The sequence below is a fragment of the Tachypleus tridentatus genome, chromosome 10, assembly GCF_004210375.1.
Source record: "Tachypleus tridentatus isolate NWPU-2018 chromosome 10, ASM421037v1, whole genome shotgun sequence".
NCBI classification, from domain to species: domain Eukaryota; kingdom Metazoa; phylum Arthropoda; class Merostomata; order Xiphosura; family Limulidae; genus Tachypleus; species Tachypleus tridentatus.
The window spans coordinates 12,537,193-12,564,071 of NC_134834.1; the positions used below are offsets into that span (position 1 = coordinate 12,537,193).

The window sequence follows — 26,879 nt, forward strand, 5'->3', positions numbered from 1 at the left end:
CAGTTTGCTATATATACCTACATACTTCATCAAATAACAGTTTGCTATATACCTACATACTTCATCAAATAACAGTTTGCTATATACCTACATACTTCATCAAATAACAGTTTGCTATATATACCTACATACTTCATCAAATAACAGTTTGCTATATATACCTACATACTTCATCAAATAACAGTTTGCTATATATACCTACATACTTCATCAAATAACAGTTTGCTATATATACCTACATACTTCATCAAATAACAGTTTGCTATATACCTACATACTTCATCAAATAACAGTTTGCTATATATACCTACATACTTCATCAAATAACAGTTTGCTATATACCTACATACTTCATCAAATAACAGTTTGCTATATACCTACATACTTCATCAAATAACAGTTTGCTATATATACCTACATACTTCATCAAATAACAGTTTGCTATATATACCTACATACTTCATCAAATAACAGTTTGCTATATATACCTACATACTTCATCAAATAACAGTTTGCTATATATACCTACATACTTCATCAAATAACAGTTTGCTATATACCTACATACTTCATCAAATAACAGTTTGCTATATATACCTACATACTTCATCAAATAACAGTTTGCTATATACCTACATACTTCATCAAATAACAGTTTGCTATATACCTACATACTTCATCAAATAACAGTTTGCTATATATACCTACATACTTCATCAAATAACAGTTTGCTATATACCTACATACTTCATCAAATAACAGTTTGCTATATACCTACATACTTCATCAAATAACAGTTTGCTATATACCTACATACTTCATCAAATAACAGTTTGCTATATACCTACATACTTCATCAAATAACAGTTTGCTATATACCTACATACTTCATCAAATAACAGTTTGCTATATATACCTACATACTTCATCAAATAACAGTTTGCTATATATACCTACATACTTCATCAAATAACAGTTTGCTATATACCTACATACTTCATCAAATAACAGTTTGCTATATACCTACATACTTCATCAAATAACAGTTTGCTATATACCTACATACTTCATCAAATAACAGTTTGCTATATATACCTACATACTTCATCAAATAACAGTTTGCTATATATACCTACATACTTCATCAAATAACAGTTTGCTATATATACCTACATACTTCATCAAATAACAGTTTGCTATATACCTACATACTTCATCAAATAACAGTTTGCTATATATACCTACATACTTCATCAAATAACAGTTTGCTATATACCTACATACTTCATCAAATAACAGTTTGCTATATACCTACATACTTCATCAAATAACAGTTTGCTATATATACCTACATACTTCATCAAATAACAGTTTGCTATATACCTACATACTTCATCAAATAACAGTTTGCTATATACCTACATACTTCATCAAATAACAGTTTGCTATATACCTACATACTTCATCAAATAACAGTTTGCTATATACCTACATACTTCATCAAATAACAGTTTGCTATATACCTACATACTTCATCAAATAACAGTTTGCTATATACCTACATACTTCATCAAATAACAGTTTGCTATATACCTACATACTTCATCAAATAACAGTTTGCTATATACCTACATACTTCATCAAATAACAGTTTGCTATATACCTACATACTTCATCAAATAACAGTTTGCTATATACCTACATACTTCATCAAATAACAGTTTGCTATATACCTACATACTTCATCAAATAACAGTTTGCTATATACCTACATACTTCATCAAATAACAGTTTGCTATATATACCTACATACTTCATCAAATAACAGTTTGCTATATATACCTACATACTTCATCAAATAACAGTTTGCTATATATACCTACATACTTCATCAAATAACAGTTTGCTATATACCTACATACTTCATCAAATAACAGTTTGCTATATATACCTACATACTTCATCAAATAACAGTTTGCTATATATACCTACATACTTCATCAAATAACAGTTTGCTATATATACCTACATACTTCATCAAATAACAGTTTGCTATATACCTACATACTTCATCAAATAACAGTTTGCTATATACCTACATACTTCATCAAATAACAGTTTGCTATATACCTACATACTTCATCAAATAACAGTTTGCTATATACCTACATACTTCATCAAATAACAGTTTGCTATATACCTACATACTTCATCAAATAACAGTTTGCTATATACCTACATACTTCATCAAATAACAGTTTGCTATATATACCTACATACTTCATCAAATAACAGTTTGCTATATACCTACATACTTCATCAAATAACAGTTTGCTATATACCTACATACTTCATCAAATAACAGTTTGCTATATACCTACATACTTCATCAAATAACAGTTTGCTATATACCTACATACTTCATCAAATAACAGTTTGCTATATATACCTACATACTTCATCAAATAACAGTTTGCTATATATACCTACATACTTCATCAAATAACAGTTTGCTATATACCTACATACTTCATCAAATAACAGTTTGCTATATATACCTACATACTTCATCAAATAACAGTTTGCTATATATACCTACATACTTCATCAAATAACAGTTTGCTATATATACCTACATACTTCATCAAATAACAGTTTGCTATATATACCTACATACTTCATCAAATAACAGTTTGCTATATACCTACATACTTCATCAAATAACAGTTTGCTATATACCTACATACTTCATCAAATAACAGTTTGCTATATATACCTACATACTTCATCAAATAACAGTTTGCTATATATACCTACATACTTCATCAAATAACAGTTTGCTATATATACCTACATACTTCATCAAATAACAGTTTGCTATATATACCTACATACTTCATCAAATAACAGTTTGCTATATACCTACATACTTCATCAAATAACAGTTTGCTATATACCTACATACTTCATCAAATAACAGTTTGCTATATACCTACATACTTCATCAAATAACAGTTTGCTATATACCTACATACTTCATCAAATAACAGTTTGCTATATATACCTACATACTTCATCAAATAACAGTTTGCTATATATACCTACATAACTGCTATATATCAAATAACAGTTTGCTATATACCTACATACTTCATCAAATAACAGTTTGCTATATATACCTACATACTTCATCAAATAACAGTTTGCTATATACCTACATACTTCATCAAATAACAGTTTGCTATATACCTACATACTTCATCAAATAACAGTTTGCTATATACCTACATACTTCATCAAATAACAGTTTGCTATATACCTACATACTTCATCAAATAACAGTTTGCTATATACCTACATACTTCATCAAATAACAGTTTGCTATATACCTACATACTTCATCAAATAACAGTTTGCTATATACCTACATACTTCATCAAATAACAGTTTGCTATATATACCTACATACTTCATCAAATAACAGTTTGCTATATATACCTACATACTTCATCAAATAACAGTTTGCTATATACCTACATACTTCATCAAATAACAGTTTGCTATATACCTACATACTTCATCAAATAACAGTTTGCTATATACCTACATACTTCATCAAATAACAGTTTGCTATATACCTACATACTTCATCAAATAACAGTTTGCTATATACCTACATACTTCATCAAATAACAGTTTGCTATATACCTACATACTTCATCAAATAACAGTTTGCTATATACCTACATACTTCATCAAATAACAGTTTGCTATATACCTACATACTTCATCAAATAACAGTTTGCTATATACCTACATACTTATATACCTACATACTTCATCAAATAACAGTTTGCTATATATACCTACATACTTCATCAAATAACAGTTTGCTATATACCTACATACTTCATCAAATAACAGTTTGCTATATACCTACATACTTCATCAAATAACAGTTTGCTATATACCTACATACTTCATCAAATAACAGTTTGCTATATATACCTACATACTTCATCAAATAACAGTTTGCTATATATACCTACATACTTCATCAAATAACAGTTTGCTATATATACCTACATACTTCATCAAATAACAGTTTGCTATATATACCTACATACTTCATCAAATAACAGTTTGCTATATATATACCTACATACTTCATCAAATAACAGTTTGCTATATATACCTACATACTTCATCAAATAACAGTTTGCTATATATACCTACATACTTCATCAAATAACAGTTTGCTATATATACCTACATACTTCATCAAATAACAGTTTGCTATATACCTACATACTTCATCAAATAACAGTTTGCTATATACCTACATACTTCATCAAATAACAGTTTGCTATATACCTACATACTTCATCAAATAACAGTTTGCTATATATACCTACATACTTCATCAAATAACAGTTTGCTATATATACCTACATACTTCATCAAATAACAGTTTGCTATATATACCTACATACTTCATCAAATAACAGTTTGCTATATACCTACATACTTCATCAAATAACAGTTTGCTATATACCTACATACTTCATCAAATAACAGTTTGCTATATACCTACATACTTCATCAAATAACAGTTTGCTATATACCTACATACTTCATCAAATAACAGTTTGCTATATACCTACATACTTCATCAAATAACAGTTTGCTATATACCTACATACTTCATCAAATAACAGTTTGCTATATACCTACATACTTCATCAAATAACAGTTTGCTATATACCTACATACTTCATCAAATAACAGTTTGCTATATATACCTACATACTTCATCAAATAACAGTTTGCTATATATACCTACATACTTCATCAAATAACAGTTTGCTATATACCTACATACTTCATCAAATAACAGTTTGCTATATACCTACATACTTCATCAAATAACAGTTTGCTATATACCTACATACTTCATCAAATAACAGTTTGCTATATACCTACATACTTCATCAAATAACAGTTTGCTATATACCTACATACTTCATCAAATAACAGTTTGCTATATACCTACATACTTCATCAAATAACAGTTTGCTATATACCTACATACTTCATCAAATAACAGTTTGCTATATACCTACATACTTCATCAAATAACAGTTTGCTATATATACCTACATACTTCATCAAATAACAGTTTGCTATATACCTACATACTTCATCAAATAACAGTTTGCTATATATACCTACATACTTCATCAAATAACAGTTTAACAGTTTATATATACCTACATACTTCATCAAATAACAGTTTGCTATATACCTACATACTTCATCAAATAACAGTTTGCTATATACCTACATACTTCATCAAATAACAGTTTGCTATATATACCTACATACTTCATCAAATAACAGTTTGCTATATATACCTACATACTTCATCAAATAACAGTTTGCTATATACCTACATACTTCATCAAATAACAGTTTGCTATATATACCTACATACTTCATCAAATAACAGTTTGCTATATACCTACATACTTCATCAAATAACAGTTTGCTATATATACCTACATACTTCATCAAATAACAGTTTGCTATATACCTACATACTTCATCAAATAACAGTTTGCTATATACCTACATACTTCATCAAATAACAGTTTGCTATATATACCTACATACTTCATCAAATAACAGTTTGCTATATACCTACATACTTCATCAAATAACAGTTTGCTATATATACCTACATACTTCATCAAATAACAGTTTGCTATATACCTACATACTTCATCAAATAACAGTTTGCTATATACCTACATACTTCATCAAATAACAGTTTGCTATATATACCTACATACTTCATCAAATAACAGTTTGCTATATATACCTACATACTTCATCAAATAACAGTTTGCTATATACCTACATACTTCATCAAATAACAGTTTGCTATATATACCTACATACTTCATCAAATAACAGTTTGCTATATACCTACATACTTCATCAAATAACAGTTTGCTATATATACCTACATACTTCATCAAATAACAGTTTGCTATATATACCTACATACTTCATCAAATAACAGTTTGCTATATACCTACATACTTCATCAAATAACAGTTTGTTATATACCTACATACTTCATCAAATAACAGTTTGCTATATATACCTACATACTTCATCAAATAACAGTTTGCTATATACCTACATACTTCATCAAATAACAGTTTGCTATATATACCTACATACTTCATCAAATAACAGTTTGCTATATACCTACATACTTCATCAAATAACAGTTTGCTATATACCTACATACTTCATCAAATAACAGTTTGCTATATACCTACATACTTCATCAAATAACAGTTTGCTATATACCTACATACTTCATCAAATAACAGTTTGCTATATACCTACATACTTCATCAAATAACAGTTTGCTATATATACCTACATACTTCATCAAATAACAGTTTGCTATATATACCTACATACTTCATCAAATAACAGTTTGCTATATATACCTACATACTTCATCAAATAACAGTTTGCTATATACCTACATACTTCATCAAATAACAGTTTGCTATATACCTACATACTTCATCAAATAACAGTTTGCTATATATACCTACATACTTCATCAAATAACAGTTTGCTATATACCTACATACTTCATCAAATAACAGTTTGCTATATACCTACATACTTCATCAAATAACAGTTTGCTATATACCTACATACTTCATCAAATAACAGTTTGCTATATACCTACATACTTCATCAAATAACAGTTTGCTATATACCTACATACTTCATCAAATAACAGTTTGCTATATACCTACATACTTCATCAAATAACAGTTTGTTATATACCTACATACTTCATCAAATAACAGTTTGCTATATACCTACATACTTCATCAAATAACAGTTTGCTATATACCTACATACTTCATCAAATAACAGTTTGCTATATACCTACATACTTCATCAAATAACAGTTTGCTATATACCTACATACTTCATCAAATAACAGTTTGCTATATACCTACATACTTCATCAAATAACAGTTTGCTATATACCTACATACTTCATCAAATAACAGTTTGCTATATATACCTACATACTTCATCAAATAACAGTTTGCTATATACCTACATACTTCATCAAATAACAGTTTGCTATATACCTACATACTTCATCAAATAACAGTTTGCTATATACCTACATACTTCATCAAATAACAGTTTGCTATATATACCTACATACTTCATCAAATAACAGTTTGCTATATACCTACATACTTCATCAAATAACAGTTTGCTATATATACCTACATACTTCATCAAATAACAGTTTGCTATATATACCTACATACTTCATCAAATAACAGTTTGCTATATACCTACATACTTCATCAAATAACAGTTTGCTATATACCTACATACTTCATCAAATAACAGTTTGCTATATACCTACATACTTCATCAAATAACAGTTTGCTATATATACCTACATACTTCATCAAATAACAGTTTGCTATATACCTACATACTTCATCAAATAACAGTTTGCTATATACCTACATACTTCATCAAATAACAGTTTGTTATATACCTACATACTTCATCAAATAACAGTTTGCTATATATACCTACATACTTCATCAAATAACAGTTTGCTATATACCTACATACTTCATCAAATAACAGTTTGCTATATACCTACATACTTCATCAAATAACAGTTTGCTATATATACCTACATACTTCATCAAATAACAGTTTGCTATATATACCTACATACTTCATCAAATAACAGTTTGCTATATACCTACATACTTCATCAAATAACAGTTTGCTATATATACCTACATACTTCATCAAATAACAGTTTGCTATATACCTACATACTTCATCAAATAACAGTTTGTTATATACCTACATACTTCATCAAATAACAGTTTGCTATATATACCTACATACTTCATCAAATAACAGTTTGCTATATACCTACATACTTCATCAAATAACAGTTTGCTATATACCTACATACTTCATCAAATAACAGTTTGCTATATACCTACATACTTCATCAAATAACAGTTTGCTATATATACCTACATACTTCATCAAATAACAGTTTGCTATATATACCTACATACTTCATCAAATAACAGTTTGTTATATACCTACATACTTCATCAAATAACAGTTTGCTATATACCTACATACTTCATCAAATAACAGTTTGCTATATATACCTACATACTTCATCAAATAACAGTTTGCTATATATACCTACATACTTCATCAAATAACAGTTTGCTATATACCTACATACTTCATCAAATAACAGTTTGCTATATATACCTACATACTTCATCAAATAACAGTTTGCTATATACCTACATACTTCATCAAATAACAGTTTGCTATATACCTACATACTTCATCAAATAACAGTTTGCTATATATACCTACATACTTCATCAAATAACAGTTTGCTATATATACATACATACTTCATCAAATAACAGTTTGCTATATACCTACATACTTCATCAAATAACAGTTTGCTATATATACCTACATACTTCATCAAATAACAGTTTGCTATATATACCTACATACTTCATCAAATAACAGTTTGCTATATACCTACATACTTCATCAAATAACAGTTTGTTATATACCTACATACTTCATCAAATAACAGTTTGCTATATACCTACATACTTCATCAAATAACAGTTTGCTATATACCTACATACCTCATCAAATAACAGTTTGCTATATACCTATAGATGTTCCAAAACATTCAATGTTATCTTAAATTAATGTTAAACTGTAGTCATTGTCTTTTTTTCGGTTACAGGCCTTACAACGATATAAAAATTACTCTGTTAAAACGCTTAAGATGGGTCCCAGTCTGCGGACTTACAACAGTAGAAACTGAGCGTCAATACCCGTTATGGGCAGAGCACGGATAGCCCACTGTGTAGTTTTGTGCTTCAAACAAACAAACAATGCTATGCTGTTTCAGTTTTTAAATATGTCACAATAGTGTCACTTTCATGGCGTCGTGGCTGTAACAGACCAATGCCGTATTTTGTACGCGAAAAGAAGTGGTATTTATATTTTTATACTCTCGTGTAAAGGTTTCGTGTACGGCGTACTTGTACTCTAAATAACGTGTCTGGATATTTCTAAAGCCATTCGAGGAAAGACTTGTGAATGTACAAGGAAATGATGAACAGGACAGAACTCAGAGATATTGACTTAACAAGCGTCAACAAAACAACGTGCGTAGTGGTCGTTTTCACGTATGAAAGCAACACGCAACACAACTCTCGCGAAACTGTGGAGACCGAACTACATATTTTAGGTTTACCTACTGAGAAATATTGATACCCACAGGATACGATATTAAGGACATTTATTTGGAAGTGTTTCTATAGTTTCTTCTGTTGTCATCGAACAACAAAGGTGTCGACAGTCTGAACATTCCCTCAGCTAGCTGACTTAGCGCCTCCTAGCGACAGGTATGAGTTTAAAAATACTTCTTGTTCTAAAAACGAAACGTTCGTTACACACACAGTGTTTCAGAAGCGTTACTTTTCATGTAATAGCAAGGACTTGCCAAGAAGAATGAACGTACCCAACTATGGAGACAAGTGAGAAGTTTTATAATATAGCACCACCTGGTGTATCAGTGTGAACGAAGTACAAACCCCGAATCACAGAGTATTCATAGTTAACTTACTCTTTCAAAGCTCTAATAACATTAAGCAAACACGTTTATAAAGTTCTAAGCCTAGAGTTATAAGATATTAACAGGCGACTAAAGATTAAGATAGTTTTATAAGGATAGTTTGTGAAACAGTATTCATTATTAGTATTCTGTGTGAATAGTGTGTGTGAAACAATATACATCACCGGAGAGATAGTTCTATATGAATAGAACGTGTGTGAAACAGTATTGATTATCAGAGAAATAATTCTATACGGATAGTGTGTGTGTGTGAAACAGAATATATTACAGAGGTAGCTCTATACGGATAATGTGTGTGAAAAAGTGTATATTATCAGAAAGATATTTCTATATGGATAGTGTGTGTGTGAAATAATATACACTATCAAACAGATAGTTCTATATGGATAGTGTGTGTGTGAAATAATATACACTATCAAACAGATAGTTCTATATGGATAGTGTGTGTATGAAATAATATACACTATCAAACAGATAGTTCTATATGGATAGTGTGTGTATGAAATAATATACACTATCAAACAGATAGTTCTATATGGATAGAGTGTGTGTGAAATAATATAGACTATCAAATAGATAGTTCTATATGGATAGTGTGTGTGTGAAATAATATAGACTACCAAACAGATAGTTCTATATGGATAGAGTGTGTGTGAAATAATATAGACTATCAAACAGATAGTTCTATATGGATAGTGTGTGTGTGAAATAATATAGACTATCAAACAGATAGTTCTATATGGATAGTGTGTGTGTGAAATAATATAGACTATCAAACAGATAGTTCTATATGGATAGTGTGTGTGTGAAATAATATAGACTATCAAACAGATAGTTCTATATGGATAGTGTGTGTGTGAAATAATATAGACTATCAAACAGATAGTTCTATATGGATAGTGTGTGTGTGAAATAATATACACTATCAAACAGATAGTTCTATATGGATAGTGTGTGTATGAAATAATATACACTATCAAACAGATAGTTCTATATGGATAGTGTGTGTATGAAATAATATACACTATCAAACAGATAGTTCTATATGGATAGAGTGTGTGTGAAATAATATAGACTATCAAATAGATAGTTCTATATGGATAGTGTGTGTGTGAAATAATATAGACTACCAAACAGATAGTTCTATATGGATAGAGTGTGTGTGAAATAATATAGACTATCAAACAGATAGTTCTATATGGATAGTGTGTGTGTGAAATAATATAGACTATCAAACAGATAGTTCTATATGGATAGTGTGTGTGTGAAATAATATAGACTATCAAACAGATAGTTCTATATGGATAGTGTGTGTGTGAAATAATATAGACTATCAAACAGATAGTTCTATATGGATAGTGTGTGTGTGAAATAATATAGACTATCAAACAGATAGTTCTATATGGAAAGTGTGTGTGTGAAATAATATACACTATCAAATAGATAGTTCTATATGGATAGTGTGTGCGAAACTATTTATTATCAGAGAAATAGCTCTATATGGACAGCTTGTGTAAAACAGTATACATTATCAGTGAGATAATGTTATACGGATATTGTTGTGAAACAGTTACATCATAAGAGAGATAATTCTATACGGGTATTGTGTGTGAAACAGTTACATTATCAGAGAGATAATTCTATACGGGTATTGTACGTGAAACAGTTACATTATCAGAGAGATAATTCTATACGGATATTGTTGTGAAACAGTTACATCATAAGAGAGATAATTCTATACGGGTACTGTATGTGAAACAGTTACATTATCAGAGAGATAATTCTATACGGGTATTGTACGTGAAACAGTTACATTATCAGAGAGATAATTCTAAACGGATATTGTTGTGAAACAGTTACATCATAAGAGAGATAATTCTATACGGGTACTGTATGTGAAACAGTTACATTATCAGAGAGATATTTCAATGCGGATATTGTATGTGAAACAGTTACATCATCAGAGAGATAATTCTATACGGATATTTGTGTGAAACAGTTACATTATCAGAGAGATAATTCTATACGGGTATTGTACGTGAAACAGTTACATTATCAGAGAGATAATTCTATACGGATATTGTATGTGAAACAGTTACATTATCTGAGAGATAATTCTATACGGATATTGTATGTGAAACAGTTACATCATCAGAGAGATAATTCTATACGGGTATTGTACGTGAAACAGTTACATCATCAGAGAGATAATTCTATACGGATATTGTACGTGAAACAGTTATATTATCAGAGAGATAATTCTATACGGGTATTGTACGTGAAACAGTTACATTATCAGAGAGATAATTCTATACGGATATTGTATGTGAAACAGTTACATTATCTGAGAGATAATTCTATACGGATATTGTATGTGAAACAGGTACATTATCAGAGAGATAATTCTATACGGATATTTGTGTGAAACAGTTACATTATCAGAGAGATAATTCTATACGGGTATTGTATGTGAAACAGTTACATTATCAGAGAGATAATTCTATACGGATATTGTATGTGAAACAGTTACATCATCAGAGAGATAATTCTATACGGGTATTGTACGTGAAACAGTTACATCATCAGAGAGATAATTCTATACGGATATTGTACGTGAAACAGTTATATTATCAGAGAGATAATTCTATACGGGTATTGTACGTGAAACAGTTACATTATCAGAGAGATAATTCTATACGGATATTGTATGTGAAACAGTTACATTATCTGAGAGATAATTCTATACGGATATTGTATGTGAAACAGGTACATTATCAGAGAGATAATTCTATACGGATATTTGTGTGAAACAGTTACATTATCAGAGAGATAATTCTATACGGGTATTGTACGTGAAACAGTTACATTATCAGAGAGATAATTCTATACGGATATTGTATGTGAAACAGTTACATCATCAGAGAGATAATTCTATACGGGTATTGTGTGTGAAACAGTTACATTATCAGAGAGATAATTCTATACGGGTATTGTACGTGAAACAGTTACATTATCAGAGAGATAATTTTATACGGATATTGTGTGTGAAACAGTTACATTATCAGAGAGATAATTCTATACGGATATTCTATGTGAAACAGTTACATTATCAGAGAGATAATTCTATACGGATATTCTATGTGAAACAGTTACGTTATCAGAGAGATAAATCAATGCGGATATTGTGTGTGAAACAGTTACATCATCAGAGAATAATTCTATACGGATATTGTATGTGAAACAGTTACGTTATCAGAGAGATAATTCTATACGGGTATTGTATGTGAAACAGTTACGTTATCAGAGAGATAATTTTATACGGATACTGTGTGTGAAACAGTTACATTATCAGAGAGATAATTCTATACGGATATATGTATAAAGTGTGATTGTGTATTATAAAAGATATAAACCATAAATGTTTATAAAATATATTTTTTCAAAGGTGAGATTTGAGAGCAGTGTGTAAAACAATATGGATTATTAGAAAGATAGTTGTGAGTGTACAGTAAGTTCTGTCAGGAAGTTAGAGCAACGTGTATAATTGTTTATATTATGATAGAGATGGTTCTATAAGTATAGGGTATAAGACCCTATATGTAGTGTGAGATAGTTCTAAGAGAACAATACAATATCTATTATTTCTGTTTTCTGGTACTCATACGCATCTGCTCAAGGACTACTTGCACTTATAAACTGGACAGAAGGCGGTTATTAAAATAACACCACACTTGACGTACTCTTGTTCTATCGAATAACTTGATTCGGCTTTCACCCTAGTACCGTGAGAGATAGTTCAACAGTGTAATGTGTAAAACAATAGAAGTTATCAGGGAGATAGTTCAACAGTGTAATGTGTAAAACAATAGAAGTTATCAGGGAGATAGTTCAACAGTGTAATGTGTAAAACAATAGAAGTTATCAGGGAGAGAGTTCAACAGTGTAATGTGTAAAACAATAGAAGTTATCAGGGAGAAAGCTATACAGTGTAATGTGTAAAACAATAGAAGATATCAGGGAGAGAGTTCAACAGTGTAATGTGTAAAACAGTAGAAGTTATCAGGGAGAGAGTTCAACAGTGTAATGTGTAAAACAGTAGACGTTATGAGGGAGAGAGTTCTACAGTGTAATGTGTGAAACAATAGAAGTTATCTAGGAGAAAGTTCTACAGTGTAATGTGTAAAACAGTAGACGTTATGAGGGAGAGAGTTCAACAGTGTAATGTGTAAAACAATAGACGTTATGAGGGAGAGAGTTCAACAGTGTAATGTGTAAAACAATAGAAGTTATCAGGGAGAGAGTTCAACAGTGTAATGTGTAAAACAATAGAAGTTATCAGGGAGAAAGCTATACAGTGTAATGTGTAAAACAGTAGACGTTATGAGGTAGAAAGTTCAACAGTGTAATGTGTAAAACAATAGAAGTTATCAGGGAGAAAGCTATACAGTGTAATGTGTAAAACAGCAGACGTTATGAGGGAGAGAGTTCTACAGTGTAATGTGTAAAACAATAGAAGTTATCAGGGAGAAAGCTATACAGTGTAATGTGTAAAACAGCAGACGTTATGAGGGAGAGAGTTCTACAGTGTAATGTATAAAATAGTATATGTTATCAGAAAAACAGAATTATACATTGTTCGTATATTATGTATTATAAGAACTGATCTCTAATGTGTAATGTGTTAAACAGTAGGTATTATCAAGGCTGATCTCTGATGTGTAATGTGTTAAACAGTAGGTATTATCAAGGCTGATCTCTAAAGTGTAATGTGTTAAACAGTAGGTATTATCAAGGCTGATCTCTAAAGTGTAATGTGTTAAACAGTAGGTATTATCAAGGCTGATCTCTAAAGTGTAATGTGTTAAACAGTAGGTATTATCAAGGCTGATCTCTAAAGTGTAATGTGTTAAACAGTAGGTATTATCAAGGCTGATCTCTAAAGTGTAATGTGTTAAACAGTAGGTATTATCAAGGCTGATCTCTAAAGTGTAATGTGTTAAACAGTAGGTATTATCAAGACTGATCTCTAAAGTGTAACGTGTTAAACAGTAGGTATTATCAAGGCTGATCTCTAAAGTGTAATGTGTTAAACAGTAGGTATTATCAAGGCTGATCTCTAAAGTGTAATGTGTTAAACAGTAGGTATTATCAAGGCTGATCTCTAAAGTGTAATGTGTTAAACAGTAGGTATTATCAAGACTGATCTCTAAGGTGTAATGTGTTAAACAGTAGGTATTATCAAGGCTGATATCTAAAGTGTAATGTGTTAAACAGTAGGTATTATCAAGGCTGATCTCTAAAGTGTAATGTGTTAAACAGTAGGTATTATCAAGACTGATCTCTAAGGTGTAATGTGTTAAACAGTAGGTATTATCAAGGCTGATCTCTAAAGTGTAATGTGTTAAACAGTAGGTATTATCAAGGCTGATCTCTGAAGTGTAATGTGTTAAACAGTAGGTATTATCAAGGCTGATCTCTAAGGTGTAGTGTGTTAAACAGTAGATATTATCAAGGCTGATCTCTGATGTGTAATGTGTTAAACAGTAGGTATTATCAAGGCTGATCTCTGATGTGTAATGTGTTAAACAGCATGTGTTATCAAGGCTGATCTCTTAAGTGTAATGTGTTAAACAGTAGGTATTATCAAGGCTGATCTCTAAGGTGTAATGTGTTAAACAGTAGGTATTATCAAGGCTGATCTCTAAGGTGTAATGTGTTAAACAGCATGTGTTATCAAGGCTGATCTCTAAAGTGTAATGTGTTAAACAGTAGGTATTATCAAGGCTGATCTCTAAACTGTAATGTGTTAAACAGTAGGTATTATCAAGGCTGATCTCTAAAGTGTAATGTGTTAAACAGTAGGTATTATCAAGGCTGATCTCTAAAGTGTAATGTGTTAAACAGTAGGTATTATCAAGACTGATCTCTAAGGTGTAATGTGTTAAACAGTAGGTATTATCAAGGCTGATCTCTAAAGTGTAATGTGTTAAACAGTAGGTATTATCAAGGCTGATCTCTAAGTGTAATGTGTTAAACAGTAGGTATTATCAAGGCTGATCTCTAAAGTGTAATGTGTTAAACAGTAGGTATTATCATGGCTGATCTCTAAAGTGTAATGTGTTAAACAGTAGGTATTATCAAGGCTGATCTCTAAAGTGTAACGTGTTAGACAGTAGGTATTACCAAGGCTGATCTCTAAAGTGTAATGTGTTAAACAGTAGGTATTATCAAGGCTGATCTCTAAAGTGTAATGTGTTAAACAGTAGGTATTATCAAGGCTGATCTCTAAAGTGTAATGTGTTAAACAGTAGGTATTATCAAGGCTGATCTCTAAAGTGTAATGTGTTAAACAGTAGGTATTATCATGGCTGATCTCTAAAGTGTAATGTGTTAAACAGTAGGTATTATCAAGGCTGATCTCTGATGTGTAATGTGTTAAACAGTAGGTATTATCAAGGCTGATCTCTAAAGTGTAATGTGTTAAACAGTAGGTATTATCAAGGCTGATCTCTAAAGTGTAATGTGTTAAACAGTAGGTATTATCAAGGCTGATCTCTAAAGTGTAATGTGTTAAACAGTAGGTATTACCAAGGCTGATCTCTAAACTGTAATGTGTTAAACAGTAGGTATTACCAAGGCTGATCTCTAAAGTGTAATGTGTTAAACACTAGGTATTACCAAGGCTGATCTCTAAACTGTAATGTGTTAAACAGTAGGTATTACCAAGGCTGATCTCTAAAGTGTAATGTGTTAAACAGTAGGTATTATCAAGGCTGATCTCTAAGGTGGAATGTGTTAAACAGTAGGTATTATCAAGGCTGATCTCTGAAGTGTAATGTGTTAAACAGTAGGTATTATCAAGGCTGATCTCTAAGGTGTAGTGTGTTAAACAGTAGATATTATCAAGGCTGATCTCTGATGTGTAATGTGTTAAACAGTAGGTATTATCAAGGCTGATCTCTGATGTGTAATGTATTAAACAGTAGGTATTATCAAGGCTGATCTCTAAGGTGTAATGTGTTAAACAGTAGGTATTATCAAGGCTGATCTCTGATGTGTAATGTATTAAACAGTAGGTATTATCAAGGCTGATCTCTAAGGTGTAATGTGTTAAACAGTAGGTATTATCAAGGCTGATCTCTAAAGTGTAATGTGTTAAACAGTGGGTATTATTAAGGCTGATCTCTAAAGTGTAATGTGTTAAACAGTAGGTATTATCAAGGCTGATCTCTAAAGTGTAATGTGTTAAACAGTGGGTATTATTAAGGCTGATCTCTAAAGTGTAATGTGTTAAACAGCATGTGTTATCAAGGCTGATCTCTAAGGTGTAATGTATTAAACAGTAGGTATTATCAAGGCTGATCTCTAAGGTGTAATGTGTTAAACAGTAGGTATTATCAAGGCTGATCTCTAAAGTGTAATGTGTTAAACAGTAGGTATTATCAAGGCTGATCTCTAAAGTGTAATGTGTTAAACAGCATGTGTTATCAAGACTGATCTCTAAACTGTAATGTGTTAAACAGTATTACGTTTTTAACTCGACTTTACTTCACACGAATGTTGAACCCTTATACAGTTTCAGTGAATAATTGATATCAGAACCTCTTTGGTGATGCAGTATAACTGCATTTCACTCTCCTAAGCTCAATGAAGTAACTTACGTTATCATAACGTTAGGGATACGTCAGAATACTCTGAATCAGGTCTTTAGTTTTATGTTCTTGTTATGGAACGTTTGTAAGAGGTAATATTTCCTATAGCTTCTAGTTTCGAAAGTGGTGCAGAAGTACAGGTAATACATTAAACGAAGAGCCCTCTATCGGTAGCATATTTTACTAAGCTAAGTTTTTATTAACTTGCACTACACTCGATGTCGTTTAAAATATCAAAAAACATTATTACTAATTATCTTTCTAATTAAACAATACAGATCTGACAAAATAAAATTAGTGTAGTTAGAATTTTCCCATTACCATTCAGAAGTGTTACTTTGTTACGGGTTCTTCCAGCTACTTCCCTAAGTTACCTCCTACCTATTGAGAACAAACATTTCGAGTTTCTAAGCTCCCTCTCACGACAAAAAAAACAACTGTCTAACAACAGCAACAGTGGCGAAAGCACGCGAATTTGACTTTCCGTTTGTTTTTCACTTTCTTCAGGGGCCTGGCATGGCCTAGCGCGTAAGGCGTGCGACTCATAATCCGAGGGTCGCGGGTTCGCGCCCGCTAAACATGCTCGCCCTCCCAGCCGTGGGGGCGTTATAATGTGACGGTCAATCCCACTATTCGTTGGTAAAAGAGTAGCCCAAGAGTTGGCGGTGGGTGGTGATGACTAGCTGCCTTCCCTCTAGTCTTACACTGCTAAATTAGGGACGGCTAGCACAGATAGCCCTCAGTAGCTTTGTGCGAAATTCCAAAACAAAACAACAAATAAACTGACTTGAATATTTAAAATACTTTTTGAAGTAAAATAAACTACAACCGAAGGATGAACAGAGAAAAAAAAAATACTGTCATGTCTTCGTTTTTTGTATAATTATTAAATTATAGATGAGGAAAGAGAACCAGTGAGATGCTTAATTATCTAAACATTAAAATAACTTAATAATTATGTAATCTACCCTAAATTTATTGAGGTTTTATTTTTAAATGAAGGTATTACTCACATATTTTTACAAAATACTCTTAAACACATGTTTATGTACAAAGTCTTATGAAACATAGTTTAAGATTTTTTTTCTGTAATTTAATTATAATTTCATATCACTATTATTACTTTCCATTAAAATATTAATTTATCTGGTTCTTCATACGATTGTCATTCTCTTCTTTATATATGTCAACTAGAACTTACAGTCGTCATGTCTTTTGCGACGAACGATTGTGGACCAAACAGTGCGATGTGACATAGTTATAACCTTTGGAACTTTAACAACCAACGTTCAACTTCGCCGATTTAGCACTAAAAAAACACAGTATCCTTTCTCTCAGATCTGTGTATCCAAATAGAACTTGAACATAATACAGGGTTTGAACTTGTGGGAAAGAAATCAACCAATTTGTGTTTTAAGATTATTTACAACGACACGTAACACAGACATAGACTAGACTCCCGCGGACTTAAAGCACGCGTTTCGTGAGGGACACGCGCGTATCTACTTCCTGATTGCAACCGTTTCCTCCCAGGCCTGGCCGGAAGTTTCGACGTCCTCGGCCTCCCATTGGGAGAAATGGTGACGTAAAACACCGTGCTGAGCGTTCGTGTTAAGCAAAACAGAGGAGCGCAGAGCTGCTTCGTGTTAATATTTTTTGTCTCGAACGCTAAAAGGCCACAACACTAAACGTATTTCAGTGAAATTGTAATCCTGTGAAAATACACACAGTGATACACAGGACATTAATTAAAGACAAGACATATTTTTACATTTTATGACATTAACAAAGACATGTAAATGGACAAGGGCAGTAAATAAAGGTTTATTTCACACGAAACAAAACGATTACTGCCTTAAGCTATAATTATAAAAAAACAACCAAAAACTAATGTATCATTTTAAACTTCTCGAAATACGCGATTTAAGTTACTAACTACGGATACGCTGTTTACTAGGATTACCGTGTAAAACTAAAAAACTAAGGGCGTTTATTTTTAAATTACGTTCGTGTACGTGCACCATCAGTGCAAGTCTCGAACTGAATCTCTTATGTATGAATCCCAGAACCGTTTTCTCTTCTGTTATCTCAAGGAAAGGATTTCTTACTGAATGTTGACCGAGACTCTTCCAAAGCCGCCGAACAAGCTCATGATTGGACAATACAGATTATATAAAAATTAACTTATGCAAGCCAATGTTCCCACATCCAATCAATACTACATTTTAAAACTCTAAGCCTAACTTCGTATGCCTACAGTATATCCAACTCTTAATTTTGAGCTACTGGCCATAGGGAAGGTAACCAGCAACAAGTACGCTCCGCCTCACGGGATTTTATCGGCTACTTACACCGAATAATATGATCGAGTGTATCAGTTACAGTTAACACATTTAGCACTAGATGTCGCAAAAGAGCAGGTCTTCACTCGCAGATGGCGCTGACTGTCCTTATTTGGCCTGGTGATTAGGAAGATAGACTCGCAATCTGGGGGTCGTACGTTCGAATCCCTGTCACACCGAACATGCTTGCCCTTTCCACCGGGGGGGTGGGTATTATAACGCCACGGTCAACCACATTATTTGTTGATAAATGAATAGTCCAAAAGTTAGCGGAGTGTAGTGGCCTTCCCTTTAGCTCATCACAACTAAATTAGTGACGGCTAGTACAGGTAGCCCTGTTGCAGCTTTGGGTGAAATTCAAAACAAACAAAACTGTCATTATTTAAAGATTTTTTTAACTGTGTGAAAGCTCTTGTTTTGGCCCGGCATGGCCAAGCGTGTTAAGGCGTGCGACTCGTAATCTGAGGATCGCGGGTTCGCATCCCCTTCGCGCCAAACATGCTCGCCCTTTCAGCCGTGGGGGCGTTATAATGTGACGGTCAATCCCACTATTCGTTGGTAAAAGAGTAGCCCAAGAGTTGGCGGTGGGCGGTAATGACTAGCTGCCTTCCCTCTAGTCTTACACTACTAAATTAGGGACGGCTAGCACAGATAGCCCTCGTGTAGCTTTGTGCGAAATTCAAAACAAACAATCAAGCTCTTGTTTTGACTTTTAATAATAACTTAGTTCATTTGTTGTAGTGTTTTTATCGTATATTACATAATATACTGACAAATAATCGCTGAACTGAAAACTTTATAATTCACTGTAACATTTTTATTTCGCAAAGTTATTTTGTTTATTTCGTGCAGTCCAATACAATACGATCAGATCATAATAAGACAGGGAGACAACATTCATTCATTCCACAAGAGGGGGCCCGGCATGGCCAAGCGCGTAAGGCGCGCGACTCGTAATCCGAGGGTCGCGGGTTCGCGCCCGCGTCGCGCTAAACATGCTCGCCCTCCCAGCCGTGGGGGCGTTATAATGTGACGGTCAATCCCACTTTTCGTTGGTAAAAGAGTAGCCCAAGAGTTGGCGGTGGGTGGTGATGACAAGCTGCCTTCCCTCTAGTCTTACACTGCTAAATTAGGGACGGCTAGCACAGATAGACCTCGAGTAGCTTTGTGCGAAATTCCAAAACAAACAAACAATCCACAAGAGGGAACTGGTAGTTAAAAAATTTTCTCCAGTAAATACAAAATAAAATATTCTATGGTGCATTCTCAAACACTCCGAGGAAATTTTTTTTTAAGAAATACAATTTGCATTTAAAGTAGACTCCTCTGGGTGGAAATACCCATCAATAATTAATGTAAAGTCACGAACAAAATATACCATTTAATCACCGCATGGTTGCTTTGCGTTCAGTGAATTCAAATCACGTTAATACATTACTTTGTTTCATCTTAAGAACAAAGCTACACAATTAGCGCTATCTATATCATGCTCACTACGGGTTCCAAAACCCAGTTTTTAAACATAAATCAATATAAATTTGAATCGCAAGAAAAATATATTAGTATAATTTTAAAATTATATTACACAAGCGGAGACCATCACCTTACGAGTGGCTGTTTGTGCGAATAACTACCAAACGTAGTATTAAACAGTAATGTTTTCGTATGTTTAAAGTTGTACAGTTTTATAAAAAGGACAGTTTTTAAGAACTCTAGTTTCTCAGAACTACGTTTAAAAATTAAATCGATAAAGATGTAATCAAACGCTCACGTTCAGTCTTAGTGAAAGTCGTGATTTTGTCGTGACGAAACAAATGTTATTTAAAGCTGTGTTATTCGTGATGACGAGAAACCCACTTGAAGTAATAATGCTACGGTTATTAAAACTTTTATTTAAATAAAGGAGAGAACAACGTTACGACCTTCTTAGGTCACCCTCACTTAACTTGAAGATGACCTAAAAAGGTCGAAACTTTGTTCTCTACTTTATCACGAATTTTAACACCCATACCAGCTGTCATGAATCCCAGTAAAACCAAACGTGCTCGCCCTTTCAGCCGTGGAGAGGGGGGGGTTATAATGTTACAGTCAATCCCACTATTCGTTGGTAAAAGAGTAGCGGCGGTGAGTGGTGATGACTATTTGCCTTTCCTCTTGTTTTACAATACTAAATTAGGAACGGCTAGTGCAGATAGCCCTCGTGTAGCTTTGCGCGAAATTCAAAAACAAACAAACAAACCAGCCGTCTTGAGATACAAAATTATGTTCTGTCATAAAGAAATGGTTGTTACACAAGCCAAAATTATTTTTCTAATTGTCTGAATCGTGAATACTCAAAGTGTGGGCCCGGCATGGCAAGGTGGCTAAGGCACTCGACTCGTAATTTGAGGGTCGCGGGTCGAATCCCCATCATACCAACCATGCTCGCTCTTTCAGTTCCAGGGGCGTTACAATGTGACTGTAAATCACACTATTCGTTGGTAAAAGAGTAGCCCAAGAGTTGGCGGTGGGTGGTGATGACTAGCTGCCTTCCCTCTAGTCTTACACTGTTAAATTAGGGACGGCTAGCGCAGATAGCCCTCGTGTAGCTTTCGGCGAAATATAGAAACAAACCAAACCCAAAGTGTGAATTTTTTTACGGATTTTTATTTGTGGTGCCATTCAGTAGACAGCAGAGGAGTTTTGGTAACATACATAGAAACTGACATATACTCTTCGTTCATTACAGTAAGATTATCAGTTGAATAAGATGTGTTATTTATTTGCAAGTTATAACATTTTAATTAAAATGAGTTGGTTATTTTGTTTCTCAGTATCAGTGTATAATATTAAGTGACTAATCAGGCAAACTTTTCAAATAAAAAAGGCACAAAAGTAATTTACAAATAGGACGCTGTTGTAATATATAAGTTGCATTGTTAAGCAAACGCCAGCTTGACAAAGATAACGCTAATTGCGACTCACTTTCGTCAAATATATATATTTTTGTACCAGTTAAAAATGGGTACAGTTGTAAACAAAAGTGCATTCAATTATTCGTAATACATAGTTATCAATATTTACGTAATGAAGGCCTCTAACTTTATTTGGGTGGGGGGCAGCCTCAAAATAGTTCCCTTTGTATGTGATAAGTCTCAGTGATTGTGACTGAAGAAAAACATTCTGTAAAAAGTTTTCAGGTTAAAAGTAATAACATTCTTTAGGCCTACTAGTTTTAAAAGTGCTGATTATTTATTATCCAATCACTTTATTTCAACATCGTGGTTTAGAAATGTGTTTAAGTCAGACTTTTTAAAAAGTACAATTTACGCTTGCGGTAAAGAGCAGTGAAGGTTGTAGGCAGTATATGGGGTGTATAAGAGAATGCTAGCCAGAAAATCTTTTATTCAGTGAGAGAAAATTGTATATTTACTGGTTCAATGTGACGCTGAATTTTATCTGAATCTAATTATAGAGAACTATTTTATAAATTGACCAAAAAGATTCTGGTATTAATGCGCAAAATAATGAAAACAAGCCATTTTATAACAGCCAATAGTAGTAATTACTAATTGGACTATCTTTCAATAAGGTAAATACACCTACAAATGAAAAGAGAGCCTTATTTTTTAAAGGGTATTTTTGAAATTTCACTGTTTCAAAAACACGGGTGACATGGGCATGGTGGATAGCAAAAACATACAGAGAGGCCTAAAAATAAGAATTGGTGAACTCTCTACAGTAAACAATTATGCTGATTGATGAAACAAGTTCAAAGAAATAAAAAAAAGCTGTGAAAATACAATAGCATGTTTAAACTTAGTTAAAGAAAGGCATATAAACAAAGAAAAAGTGAGCGAACACAGCTTTATCGCAACCCAATAATATTCGATAGGCTTAATATCTAAATCATTAGGAACAATAGGAACAAAACCGTTAGAAGCATGCTAGCTGACGTAAGTGAAGTGTTATTCATGTACCACATATTTTTTCGTGGATAAAATGTTAAACATCTGTCACTTTGATATTTAATAGATATCACAAACATGCTGAGTTAACGTTTTCTTCCCTGAAAAAAAACCAACCTTTCTCTTACGTCTTTAGGCGTCATTTTGTAAATCATGTAAAAATGTTTTATGTTTTTCTCGCTACCGTTCTCTAGCGCGACATCTTGTATTCTGTCAACGCGGTGCTGAATCTATAGGCCTAAAACAACTGGTTTCTTTATGGAGAGAAAGGATGAAGGAGTTACTTTTGTCATATAACGGTCAACTAGCATGTCAGGAAAAGTAAATCATGGGTCCAGTAAATCGAGTAACGAGTTAGTTTTATTTTATCATATATGAAATTGTCAACAAAAGAAGCGTTTCTGAACCTACTTTTGGGTATTTTATTACGTCCATGAAATAACTACAAGGAGATAATTTAATGTATATTGTGTGTTCTCTCCGATTTTACATCGTTTTAAAGGTATCACTCTCCTTAATGCTAGTACAGATTGTAGTAATATATAGTCAATGATTAGTAAAAAATCTGGTCAAATTTTGTTGAACCTGCTCACTTGATAATTCCACAAATCATACATACCTTCAGTTCTTTTTTCTTTCACGCATACAAAAAAAAAATCACTTTTATTTACAAAGTCAGAAGACCACACCACGTATTAACATGATGAATCCTTATTAGGCTTAGTATTTAGGACTATAGAGTGGCCTTTCTCAACAAAGCACCGCGAAGTTAATAACGTGCACCCTAGCGCCCTGTTAGATTAAACTGTTTTCGAGAGCGGCAACAAATTCATACCCGAATAAACTCTTCGGAAAAGGACCACTTCCAGATGTTGATATTTTGTTAGCCCACTACGATTTTACCTAGAATTACTATGCCACATCCTGAAATTTGAAGGCACTTGAATTTTTGAGTATGAGAGGAGAGTCATGGAACCCCACTTCGAGACTTTTGCTTGGATTTGCCTATGGGTAATATTCCGTTACCGTTAAACCTATGTTATGACGAATCAATGAATTTGATAAGTAGAGATAAAGTGGCTATTTTCCAGTACTCTGAGGCTTATATTATTTATTAATGGATTACTTTCCCTAACCAAAATGTATAATTACAGTGAAAAGAAAAAAAAAACAAACAAATTGACGTAGAGATCTAATATATTCTTCGATTCGCTAAGTTCACAGTTCATCAGTACTGCTTGGAAAAGCGAAATAAGTGAACAAGGTAAGCCTAATATATAATATAAAATACTTTACCTATTTGGATAACACTTGACACAGACAAAATTATATCGAATCACTAAATTTAGGTTTTCTTCTACTTACGTTAGACCTACATTATGATAAATCATTGTATTTGTTGAGTAAGAATGACAGGGCTTTAATGCAATATCTGTAAGCCGACTTTGGGATAAGTCGATTACTTTGGCAAGTAGAGATAAGAAGGCTGACTAATTCGATGTGTCCTAGCCTACATAAAGCCTATGTACTATATAAATGTATATGTATTTTAAGCTATAGTTTTTTTCGGTTGTTCGATATTTTTCACTTAATTCTAAATGGTTATATGCACTAAATAAATTTAAGTGTTATTATTTGCATATATAAATATTTAATATATCAATAAAGCACGACGCAGCTGACGTGCCGTCACGAATACAAAACATTTAAGTTACATATATCAATCTATAACTACGCGTTGGTCACACTGGTTTATAGTTATGATATGTAAATATTATAGTTTGAGTTTTTCGAGCGTATTCACTTTTTTTTTTTTCGTTTTTCAATTCTTTTTTAGATTTCTGTACTTGGTTAAATATTTTATATTATCAAGACGTGACTAGCCTTGACTTACACTTATCTTACTGTGACACGCAACAGAGAGAGAGGTCAGTTGAAGGACAGATGTATTTTATTTCCTGACGGCCTACCGCTAGTACAACGGTAAGTCTATGGATTTGCGACGCTAAAACCAGGGGTTCGATTTCCCTCGGTGGGCTCATTAGATAGCCCAATATGGCTTTGCTATAAGAAAAATAAAAACGTATTTGCCGACGTTTCTAGGTCAAGTTATAAAGCTGTTTTGAAACAATATGGCTAACATACCTGTTGCGTGAGGTAAGAAATCTAGAGGACTCTAGTCTTCCTTTGCTTTGCCCCTCCTTATAATGTTAAATGTCAGATTTCGATCCCCGCGTTGGTACAGCGCAAATAGCCCATAGCGTAGCTTGCGCGTAAAAAGAAAAAAAAATGTTTCCATGAGATTGTGTGTGTGTAGGCTGACATGTTGAGAGGTTATGATGGGTTTTAAGACTGAATATAGGACTAAACAAAGTTGATTCTTGGTCAAATTGGCCTTGGTGATTGTCTAGGGTAGACTTCTGCACCTGACTTCGTATTGCTTTACAAAGGGAAACTGCCCACTTCAACGATATCACATAAACAAATATTCGGAACAACTTGTAATTGTGGTATTGGTAGTTAAAGTTTTACTTGGTAACACCATGGGGTTTATAATGGTTATGATCAGGTAAGTAGGTATTGCTTTTGATAAAACCAGATTATAGCAGAGAGGTGTCTCTCTCGAGTGTAAAAATATGTGTAATGGAAGGGATACTAAAATTTAGGCTTAGGATCTTCACTATATAAAGATTCTCTAATCATTCTTGAGTGTAGTTTTATTCTATGATACATCAAAATAAATGAGAATCACTAGAAATACTGAGAACAAGTAGCAAATTGGAAATGGTATGATCAACAAAATATGAAATATTTACACGCCAGAGGAGTCTAATCCAGAGTGGGTTGTACTGGATTTGCAGTTTTTATGGACTGTATCTGCCTAGAGCGTAGAAATGGATAATGTGCTGAATCCTTAATCAGGTTGTTTGTAAAAAGAAACAAAAACAAAAAACTCAACACACAACCACCTTTTCATTCCAGACGGATACATTCCATAAAAACTTTAAATCCAGAACAATCCATAAAAACTTTAAATCCAGAACAATCCATAAAAACTTTAAATCCAAAACAATCCGTAAAACTTTAAAATCCAGAAAAATATGTAAAGACTTGAAATCCAGAACAATCCAAAAAACTAAAATCTACTACAGTCCAT

General features: G+C 32.6%; 1 protein-coding gene across 4 annotated transcripts in view; it reads right to left on the reverse strand.

The window, feature by feature from the left end:
- The window catches only part of LOC143228756 (disabled homolog 2-interacting protein-like), a 146,047-nt gene that overhangs the window by 112,987 nt on the left and 6,181 nt on the right, over positions 1–26,879 (reverse strand). Inside the window, exon 1 of one of the 4 annotated variants that reach the window (XR_013015449.1) lies at positions 18,635–19,000. The exons of 2 other annotated variants lie outside the window; for them this stretch is intronic. Coding sequence is in view for 1 of the 2 variants with exons in the window: in XM_076460074.1 (XP_076316189.1) it covers positions 18,635–18,689 (55 nt within the window). In the remaining variant the exon portion in view is untranslated. Of the gene's footprint in view, positions 1–18,634; positions 19,001–26,879 lie in introns of those variants that run through there. One more of the 4 variants, XM_076460074.1, reaches the window with a different exon arrangement.